This window comes from Miscanthus floridulus, chromosome 19 (genome assembly GCF_019320115.1).
Source record: "Miscanthus floridulus cultivar M001 chromosome 19, ASM1932011v1, whole genome shotgun sequence".
Taxonomy (NCBI): Eukaryota; Viridiplantae; Streptophyta; class Magnoliopsida; order Poales; family Poaceae; genus Miscanthus; species Miscanthus floridulus.
In genome coordinates this window covers 44,091,035-44,101,748 of record NC_089598.1, presented here as the reverse complement: position 1 = coordinate 44,101,748, position 10,714 = coordinate 44,091,035, and the positions used below count along the sequence as shown (strand labels likewise).

The 10,714-nt window shown below is 44.9% G+C and overlaps 1 protein-coding gene across 8 annotated transcripts; it reads left to right on the top strand.

The window, feature by feature from the left end:
* Positions 1-816: 816 nt before the first annotated feature.
* LOC136528200 (uncharacterized) lies at positions 817-4,898 on the top strand. 8 transcript variants are annotated; one of them, XM_066521127.1, is made up of 9 exons: positions 817-1,171; positions 1,413-1,495; positions 2,038-2,114; positions 2,507-2,606; positions 3,190-3,280; positions 3,395-3,452; positions 3,542-3,701; positions 4,467-4,501; positions 4,606-4,898. In XM_066521127.1, exons 1-7 carry the CDS (start codon positions 985-987, stop codon positions 3,564-3,566), a joined length of 621 nt encoding a protein of 206 aa, XP_066377224.1. In that variant the 5' UTR covers positions 817-984; the 3' UTR covers positions 3,567-3,701; positions 4,467-4,501; positions 4,606-4,898. The 8 variants fall into 8 exon arrangements, with proteins under 8 accessions (XP_066377224.1, XP_066377230.1, XP_066377223.1 ...); XM_066521133.1 differs by adding an exon at positions 1,285-1,314 and having other exon boundaries at positions 4,467-4,898; XM_066521126.1 differs by having other exon boundaries at positions 4,467-4,898.
* The last annotated feature ends 5,816 nt before the right edge of the window (positions 4,899-10,714 follow it).

Sequence of the window (10,714 nt, the reverse complement as noted above, 5' to 3'; positions counted from 1 at the left end):
GGCTTACAGTAAAATACACACTGGGTCCTCAAAGTTTTGTCGACTTCCCATCTATGTCCTCAAACTATCAAAGCAACTATCCAGGTCCTTTTGCCGTGGCGCATGGATGGTCCAAAGGCAGCCACGCCAGCCACTCAATCCGACGTGACCGTGCCACCATGGCATATGGAAGATAAGGCCGTGGCAATTTAGTAAAAAAACCCCACGCTCTTCCCTATTCTTCCTCTGTTAGGGTTCTTGGCTCGTCGCCAGCGAGGAACGGGCGGCCGGTGGCCTGAGGCCTAGGAGGAGCTCCATCGCCGCGGTGGTTGGTAGGAACATCTCGCTGCCGAACGAGGCAAAGACATCGGCGCCGTCCGAGAATGCGGACAGCCAGGTGGCCCAGCGTGTTGGAACCGAGCTCAAGTAATCGAGCTCGGCGACGGCGGAACACCGACAGGTGGTGACAGCGATGACTAAAGCCCTAGAGCTCACTCACGCGAGGAAGAAGAAAGAACACTATGAACACATGGTTGTTACTGCCCCAACTGGCGCAGTGTTTTCCTAGCATCGATCTTTGATTTACATCTACTCTACCCCTATAATACAACAGTTAGAATAAATCTACAGCCACACAATAAATGCCTACTCCACAGTCACGACCTATACTACTTCCACACCTATGAATGCACCTAGAAAATATAACACCATCAAAACAGATGCACCAGATTATCTCTTAGCCATTCTCTCTCATTACTCATCCAAATCCGACAGCTCATGTTTAATGTGTCTGCCCTCCATCGCCCTCCCGTGGATCTCCCCACGCGCATGCGTGACCCCATCACGCCCCTCATGCCGCGTGACTACCTCACGCTCGCGACCCCGTCACGCCGCACGCCCCGAGATCGCCGAAAGCGGCCGGGCGCGTGACCACCTCAGGACGGAGCGACAGAGACCATCGGCCTGCCTCACCGTCCCCATCCCTCCTGTTGTACCCGCGGATATATGCAGCATCCATGTGGGGCGCTGCCGTCGGGGCGCCGCCGCCGGGGGCGCTACCTACCCCACCCTCCGCGCTGTTGCTATCTCGGGACCCGATGCGCTCGCGGCGGCGACGGCGCCGCTGGCCCTGCCGCAACCGCTTGGCCGGTATCCTATGGGCGAGGTTCATGGCCACCACCTTCACGCGCACGTGAGTACTCCTTGGCCCAGACCGGTTCAGACTCGTGTGATTCGTGATTATCCATTTTGATGGATTCGTTTCCTTCGTGTGATTCACTTTCCAATCCGGATCAATCTGCGCAGGAAGCCCCATGTGAATGTTGGCACCATTGGGTTGGCAAAACCACTTTCACAATTTCTCTGATTATGCGCTTTTGTTTAGAAATATATTTTTTATTACTAATCTTGCTAATTGTTTTGATTTCGTGTAGGTCAATATGCAAATTTATTCAGGGAACAGGCCTTTGCTTCTAGGAGTATTCCAGTACACTTTCATCAGCTGATCCACGATGCTGTAATTTGCTCCTCTCTTGCTGCTTCATTTAGTTATGGGCTTATGGCTCTATGCCTGTATGGTTTTTTAATAAGAGGATCCTACTAATGAATATGATCTATTATTTTTTTGCTGGTGCAACTCTACATGTTTCTTGTAGGAACTAATTACAGCTTTGAAATAATTCTGTTTTATATGAAAATAAAATGCTTAATGAAACATTTTCTTTCATTGTTGAACCATAATTTGGGTACCATATTTGTATAGATCCCATCAGAGCATCACTTTGCTTGCATTTTTTATCTGTTATCTTTGTCCTTTGGCTGTGCTAATGGGTCATCTTTTCTGATGTCGGTTCTTTCTGTTGGGTTATCCATCATATTGTTGTTAGCGGATGCGACGGGCCAGCCTGCTCACGTTGCTCGGGATCTGCGCCTCCGCGTGAGCGCCGCCGCGTGCTCGCATTTTTTATCTGTTATCTTTGTCCTTTGGCTGTGCTAATGGGTCATATTTTCTGATGTCGGTTCTTTCTGTTGGGTTATCCATCATATTGTTGTTAGCAGATGCGGCGGGCCAGCCTGCTCGCGTTGCTCCGAATCTGTGCCTCCGCCGAGCGCCACCGCGTGCTCCGGTCCCAAGGGTGAGTTCATCAAAGGCGCCTCTTTTTCTGACAGTTATGCCCCGGCGCAGGATCTGCTTGAGCTGAAATGTGTCGTTGGTTTACTCTTACATTGACAATTATGCCAACACTGATGTTGTACTTCACTTTAAGTTAAAAGACAAAATACCTTGGTTAGAATAAGACGAAGGTGTGGGATATCTGTTGTTCTGTCTGAACTGGGCTTGAATTCTTGGAGCAAGCTCTAATGGCAATTCATTTCTCTAAGTCCATCAGAATAGTTAAATTATTATTGAATTTGAGAACTTGTCCAGGTCTAAAGATGTTAGCATTTAACAAACACAGTATTAGATTTGGCACCTTCTTCCATTTTATTACTTATACAAATGCCTTCCTTTTCTTATATCCTGTAGATTGGTACAACAAATTATCGATGCTATTTTGGTTCTGGACATTGATGATCCTCCCTGCGCTATTGCTACAGGAGCTCTTTTATTTGTTTTGGCAAGTGATGTGAGTACCTCTTAATCTCAGTCTAAATCCTGCATGCTATTATGCTTATTAAATACCTCTCATCTCGAAGTCGCCTTCGCCTAGATGATTACAAGGTGGAGAAAAGCTATTAATTCCCATTGTGTTTTGTCTCTTAGCTGCAACCATTTCTTTCGCACTACAATGCCACTTGTTTTCACATTACGAGGCTGGCATGTCCTATGAGAAACATTTGAGCTATTCTATTATCAGGTAGTTCACTGTGTTGTTTCTGAAACAACATTTTTCAGTAACAGCAAAGACAAGCAGCACTCTTTTCTGTTCTTTCGGGTAGATTACCTGTCTGGTTTTTGTTTAATCCTTTTTGATGTTTTGGGAGCAGTTCGATTTGCAATCTGCTACTATTCCATTTCTATTTCAGAATCAACAACAGCAGCTGTATTTTTCTAGCGTTTCAGGTTCAGTTTAGTAATGCAGTCTCCTCCTTCAACTTGTTAGGCTGACTGAAAGTTTTGATTCATCGCCTTTCTTCAATGGTTTAAGTTTAGTTTTTCTGCAACAAATTGTTTGGGTCGATTGCGCTTTTCATTGTCGTATGCAATAGCCTGTTCGTAAATTCATTAGCAGCTTATCTCAGTGGACGTCAATCAATAACAGAAGGACCCTAGCAGAAGCATATTACCAACAGGTAGCAAGTAAGTGGCAAGGTTCAGTTTTCGTCCTGTCAACTATTGCTTTCTTGCTTCACTGACCTGCCGAAGATGAATCCGAGGAAAAAAACATTGAAGATGACGATAGCTTTGGAACAGGAAGCCGAGGTGGTGGCGGCCGCATCAAAGGAGAAGGTGTAGCAAGACGAACCGAAAGGTGAGAGGATTTCATTTCCCAGATCGACTTGCTTCTACTGTCTGATTGTTGGTGGACAGCTTTTTTATGCTGATTTCGTTATCTTGTACCTGCTATCTCGGATGTGAAATGTGATGAGCCAAAGGAGGAGAAGGTGCAGCAAGAGGAACAAAAAGTTGAGGATTTCACTTCCCCAATTGCTTTGGTTCTACTATTCCATTTTTTTGGAAGGAGACAACAAAGAGGAAGAACTGGAGGAGGGTGAGGAAGGTGAAATTTATTTTTGCACTCTATCTGTTATCCTGAAAGTTTCAAAGTTCCTTGTTTGCTCTGTAATTCGTAATTTACTGTTAGCATGGGCAAATCACAAGTTTCCATAGCCATCGGCTTCTTTGTCCATCAAAAATTAAAGAAGACCACCAGATGACATTGTCAAGCATATGGCGGTCCTCTGATAAAATAATAGGAGAGTGAATCTAGAGCTAAGTTCCTTCACTGTTGGTGGAGGATGACGATGGTGAATAGTTGTAAAACATAACATTACTATTCCTCTAATGTTTATGATTTTTCCCATAGACACGTGAATCTTAATGAATCTTATTGTTCGTTGTATGGTAATTAGTGGAGTTGTAATGTAATTGTTCAAAAAGAAAAACATCGGAATATAATTTGAGAGAGTACCAGTTTGTGAAATACTTTTTTTGTTTGTAGCGAGGCATAACAATCTTCTTTTTTTTGTTTTTGAAGATAATTAAGTCAATATCACTAAGAAGGATTTCCCAAATCATACGATTCATTTGCATTGCGATGTGTTGAGCTGTAATGGCCAAGTCTTACGCAGGGAACCATCTTTTGGTGTTTTAGTTTGCATATATTTCAGTTCTAATTTGTAAGTGGTCCAAAATACCTGATACTTCCATTAGATTAGAATTTTTGTTACATGCTTTACAGGTCAATTTCCAAATACTGTGTGAAGCGTAGTGATTGTTCGTGTGCTTTTTATGTTAAAATGTCATTGTCCTTTGTTTTTGCCAGGTTTCACTCACTCTGATGGTCTGCATTTAAAATAGGTAATGAAAAACTGTCATTCTTTACTTAGACCCTACAATATAAGCAGCATGAACACATCACTGATGGTGTGAGAAAATATTGTCAACGACAGTTACTGCTCTAGTTTTCACAGGCTTCAAAGCATATGAGAAATGTGAGGACAACATTGACAATATGGTGGGCGACGCGTGCACCATTCTTCTGCAGTTTGGTTCTGCCAAGAAATTGTCTAGCCAGAAATAGACGTGGGTGGACGTTGCAGATGGCCAGTTGCTTTGTTTAGTGATATTATCTTCAGCTCAAGCTGTTTCTGGCTTTCGTTGACCTGAATTTTTATTCTGTATTCTTAAGATGATGTTTTAGAATTGCCTAGCGGCCCATTTGCCAGTTTTGGACTCTTTTCCTCAAGGTAGTTGATGTACAATATGACATTTTTTCCTTTCTCCTCGGAGAGGTTCTCTTCCCACATATATTGTTTGACATATGAATGATGGATGCATCTTGCAATAAGGCCTTGTTTAGTTTCTTTCCTAAAACTTTACACCATATACCATCGAATGTTTGGACACATACATGGAGTATTAAATATAAACTAAAAAAATAACTAATTGCACAGATTGTGACTATTTTGCGAGATGAATCTTTTAAGCCTAATTAGTTCATGATTTGACAGCATAGTGCTACAGTACACACATGTGCTAATGATGGATTAATTAGGCTTAATAAATTCATCTCGTGGTTTACTGATGGATTATGTAATTTATTTTTTTATTAGTATCCGAACACCCCATGCGACACCCTCGTATAACATCCGATGTGACACCCTAAAACTTTATACCCTGGATTTAAACAAAGCATAAGTTCAGGATGGTGGGTGCATTCTCAAACAAGTATTTGTTGCAAAAGTTATGTCCGGTAGTAGCCCCCGGCCAGCAAAAGCTGACATTTCAGACAAAATTTTCGACTTGCAGAACGTCAGCTTTTTTTCTTTTTTGCCTAAGTGTCATGCCACAAGTTATTTGTTGCACATTTATACACTGATTATGTCAGCAGTTGATTTATATTTTAGTTTTATGACTTATTTGTTGCATATTTATACGCTGATTACGTCATCAGTTGATTTATATTTTAGTTTTATGACTTATTTTTTTTATACCACCGTAGCGTTAGCACGGACAATATACTAGTAGGAAGCCTTCCACACCGTCGCCACGACGCCCCCATGATCGCCCATTTTTCTGGATCGCCATGGGACATGCACGAACAACGTCGCGACGGGGCCACACACCAGAACATGGTCACGACGAGGATCACGCACATCTCTGACCCTCCCACGAATCTACGTGACGTAGACCAAACAACCAAGTAACATTAACAACAGGATTACACCACGTGGCAACTTTATTAAGATCCAAGTGGGAGGATTGCTGCTAAGGCCAAGGCCTCCAATCTGACTGTCCAGAAACAAAATGTGCTGAAGCAGAAGCTAGGGATCGCAGATATGGCGTAGGGTCCGAACCCTGCGACCTTGGACAATATCAAGGCCTTCTTCGCAGAGCCGTTGTCGCCCTCCAAGATGGAGGCCCTTTAGGCGCTCTTCGCTCCAGATTTCGATCCGGTGGCCATGGAGCTCAACCTCACTGGCTTCGAGCAGGACGCTTTTTAGCCGCTGGGTTCGGGGCCTGCCGTGTTTGTTTATCCCTTTGCTTGGTCCTCTGCGCGGTCGCTATGTAGTTTATTTAGTAATCACAACTGTGTGAGCTCTGTTGGTGTTTGGTTCGGTAACCACAAATTACCGTCCAAGTTTTAATAATTTGTAAAACTCTACTTCTGCTTAATGAATACCGTGCCAATGGCACGTTGGAGAAAACATATCACCCCCTTAATCCTGTTGTACCGTAACGACGCCAAGCTTCAGTCTGAACTCCACGAATTTTATTCTCCCAAGAGGTTTCGTCAGAATATCAGCCACCTGCTCGTCAGTCCCAACATCATCAACATCAACCATGTCCTTCTCTATGTAGTCTCGAATGTAATAATACCGAGTATCAATATGTTTACTCCTTTCATGTAACACAGGATTCTTGGCCAATTCTATAGCTGACTGATTCTCAATTAGAAGTCTGAACTTCTGTGCTTCCCCTCCAACCAGCTCTGCTATCAATCGACTCAACCACACTCCCTGACAAGCACCTAGAGCTGCAGTAATATATTCTGCTTCACAAGATGATAGGGCCACCACCTTTTGTTTCTGTGAAGCCCAAGTCACCAGATTTGATCCAAGGTAGAAAATTATCCCTCAAGTGCTCTTTCTGTGAACAAGATCACCTGAGCAATCACTGTCAGTGTATCACAACAGAGTCAGACCAACTCCTTCCCCTTTCTGAAACTTGCAGCCATAGTCAAGTGTGCCAGTGATATACCTCATAATTCTCTCGACTACTGACCAATGTTCCTTTGCTGGTGCTTCTACAAATCTGCTAGCAATCCCTACTGCATAAGCTATGTCAGGTCTTGTGTTTACCAGGTACCTCAAACTGCCAATTATGCTTCTGTATCTGGTGACATCAAGTTCAGTGCCTGGTTTTGCAGTAGTCAGCTTCACCCTTTGTTCCATTGGAGTATCACAAGGATTACATCTTGTCATGTTAACCATGTCCACAATCTTTGCTGCATAAGCCTTTTGACAAATTGTAATCTGATGCTTCTCTTGCTTTACCTCCATACCCAAATAATAACTGAGTAGACCAAGATCACTCATACTGAAAGTCTTCTTCATTTGTTCTTTGAACTCAGTTATTTTCAGGTTGTTTGGTCCACAAATGATAAGATCATCAACATATACTCCAACTAGCAAAAGAGAGTCTCCTGTGCCTCTTTTATAAACTGCATGTTCAACTGTGCTCTTTTAGAATCCCAAAGCTTTGAGCTCTTGATCCAATCTAGCATTCCATGCCCTTGGTGCCTGTTTGAGCCCATAAAGGGCTCTGTTCAGTTTCAGCACCTTCCTAGCATGTGTAGCATCAGAAAATCCAGGTGGTTGGTGTACAAACACTTGTTCTTGGAGATCACCATTCAAGAAGGCTGATCTAACATCCATGTGATGCACTTCCCAATCCCCATGTGCTGCAAGAGCCAACAAGATCCTAACTGTTTCAATTCTTGCAACTAGTGCATACACCTCATCATAATCCACCCCCTGTTTCTGAGCATACCCCTTTACCACTAATCTGGCCTTGTGTTTCATAATGTTCCCAGCAGCATCTCTCTTGACTTTGAACACCCATTTTAAACCTATGGCCCTGCGATCTTTGGGAAGATCTGACAGAGACCAAGTATTATTGTCTCTGATAGCTTGAAGTTCTGCTTCCATGGCATTTTTCCAGCATGTTTCTTCTAGAGCTTGTTCGACACTGGCAGGTTCATCAGCTGCTAGCAGACATATTCCACTATACTCAAAATCCTCCACTTCTTCAGTGTTGTCAAACAGTTCTGACAGAGTTTCGTATCTGATAGGAACTCCATCAGAGTCCGCTGGCTGGCCCTGAGCTGGTGTGGCCCACTGAGTTACTGCCTGTGTGGTGGGAGTAGATGCAGCTGGTGTGTGAGTACTGGTGGCCCAAGAGAGCTTCCAGGAGATGGTTGGGACTGATCTGCAACAGGAGAGCCAGCAACTGGGCTGTTTGGTACTGAATCAGTTTCTGCGGGTTCTATTATTGGACCACCAACAGTAATAGTATGCTCAACAATAATGAATTCAGGTTGGTCTTGGACTGCAGTGGGAATGCTCCAGTCCCAGCCCTGATCTTCTTCATATAACATCCCTACTAATGTGCAGTGTCCTTGTTGTGGGATCTAGCAGCCTGTAGCCTTTTGTTCCCTCCTCATACCCAATGAAAACCATCTTCTGAGATCTGTCAGACAGCTTCTTAATTCCTGGTCCATTCTTCTTCACATGAGCAATGCACCCAAACACTCATATGTTCTACTCTAGGCTTCTTGTCATGCCAAGCTTCCTAAGGTGTAACACCTTCCAGACATTTTGTTGGTGCTCTATTCAAAATATATACTGCTGTTGCTACTGCCTCACCCCAGTAGCAAGCTGGGACACCTTTGCTCTTCATCAAGCACCTGGCCACCTCAACCATTGTTTGGTTTTGACGCTCCACCACTCCATTTTGTTGGGGAGTATATGGTGTGGTGGTGTAGTGCCTGATCCCATACTCGTTGCAGAAGACACTGAACTGAGTAGAGTTGAACTCACCACCTCTGTCAGTCCTCAATGCTTTGAGCTTTCCTTCAAGTTCAGTTTCTGCCCTTGCCTTCACCTTCTTGAAATAAGATAGTGCTTCATCCTTGGACCTTAGCATCTCAACCCACATGAATCTACTGTGGTCATCAACAATTAACAAGAAATAGGATTTGCCACCTGTAGTTGGTGGAGTAATCTGCCCACAGAGATCAGTGTGAAATAATTCTAGTCCCTTCTTAGCACGATATTGACTGACACTTGGGAATGGAGCCCTGTGCTATTTACCAATTACACAGCCATCACAAACTTGCTCCACCCTATCAACAATGGGCATGCCTGACACCATATCCTTTCTACCAAGGTCCCTAAGAGATCTGAAATTTAGGTGACCAAAATGTGCATGCCATTTCCAAGCATCATCATCTAGTTTTGTCAGTAAACAGACAAGTGGCACTTGACTGAACTTATGATTGTAAAGAAGATTAGCAGTCCTAGGAGCTGAAATCAATAATGTGTGCCCTCCTTGATCAAGCACACTACATCTGCCATTTTTCAGTGAAACTTCAAACCCCTTTTCTTCAAGCTGACCCAAACTGACAATATTACTCTTGAGCTTTGATATATAGTAAATGTCAGTGAGTACCTTGTGTTCCTGCTGTCGTCCTTGGATCACCATGGACCCGAGCCCATGAATTTCGACGCTGGAGCCGTCGCCAAAGTGCACTGTTCCCCGAACGCCTTCGTTGAGATGAGTGAGCGCTGCACCAGAGCCAGTCATGTGGTTACTTGCACCCGTGTCCAGCACCCATACACCTTTTGGGCATTCCACCGGCACCACCTTTTTCTCCGAGAGATGAACCACCTCAACTGTGAATGTGTGATGTCGCTCGCCACCGCCAGGATTAAGGCTGGCTGGATGATGATCAACGCCCCCCCACCCCACAGCAACATTTGCCTCCTCACGCTTCTCCTCCTTCTGTTGTAACGACTCAAAAATCGTTACCATATAGGCAGTTATTTCTGACCATCCAAGTGTGCATGTCTTAATCTAAATTAGACTCTGACTTGTGCCTAGGCCAACCCAAGACCGAGCACTGCCAGTTTTGGCGGATCGTCCGACATCACCACCGGATCGTCCGTCAAGACATCTCACAGACTTAGGATAATCTTGGCCAACCCGTGCACTGACGGAGTATCCGTGGTATCCCGCGGAGTGTCCGTTGAACTATAAAACCTTATAGCCAGTGAACCCGAGAGTGACCGGTTCATACTAGAGCGTCCGTCACTTAAGGTGGAGCGTCTGATGAATTATAAGGAGTAGCCTACCTCGGTACCCAGTACAACGGAGTGTCTACCAGCCCACAGTTAGTCTGTCAGGCACAATCCAGCACTGGCGGATCGTCCATCACTCATGGCGGACTTTTCGTCAACACATGTTGACACATGTCCCGTGCAGGTGTTGCGCTGTCATACACAGACACGCTCGTGCGCTGATGGAGCGTCCATCAATCACGGCGGACTGTCCACCAGATTGCACCGATAGCTGTGACATGCAAAACATGAGCTGTCCTCCACACCCCCCCCCGGGGCCCACTTGTCATACTTCTCTCTCTCACATATACACCACCAGCCAGCTCTCTCTCTATCCCTCTCATTCCACACGCCCAGCAAACAGAGAAAGGAAAAGGAGAGAAGGGAAGGAGAAGGGGAAGGAGGAGGAGCAGCCCCTGCTGGAGATGCCCAGCGAGCAGTTCCACCACGTCGGCCAGCCCTTCATCATCACCGGAGTTGAAGGAGATGAAGCCCCAAGTCCCTTCTTCAACCTCAAGCATGGAGGACGCCTGAAACTCGATCTCCTTGCGTGCTGCGTTCCTGGCCGAGCTGCTGTAGGTAGAGCTTCCCCGAGACATGGTAAGCACATCCCCGAAGTCCATCTTCATCCTCCCCAACCCTAGCAAGATTTCCCATGAGCTCCATGTCT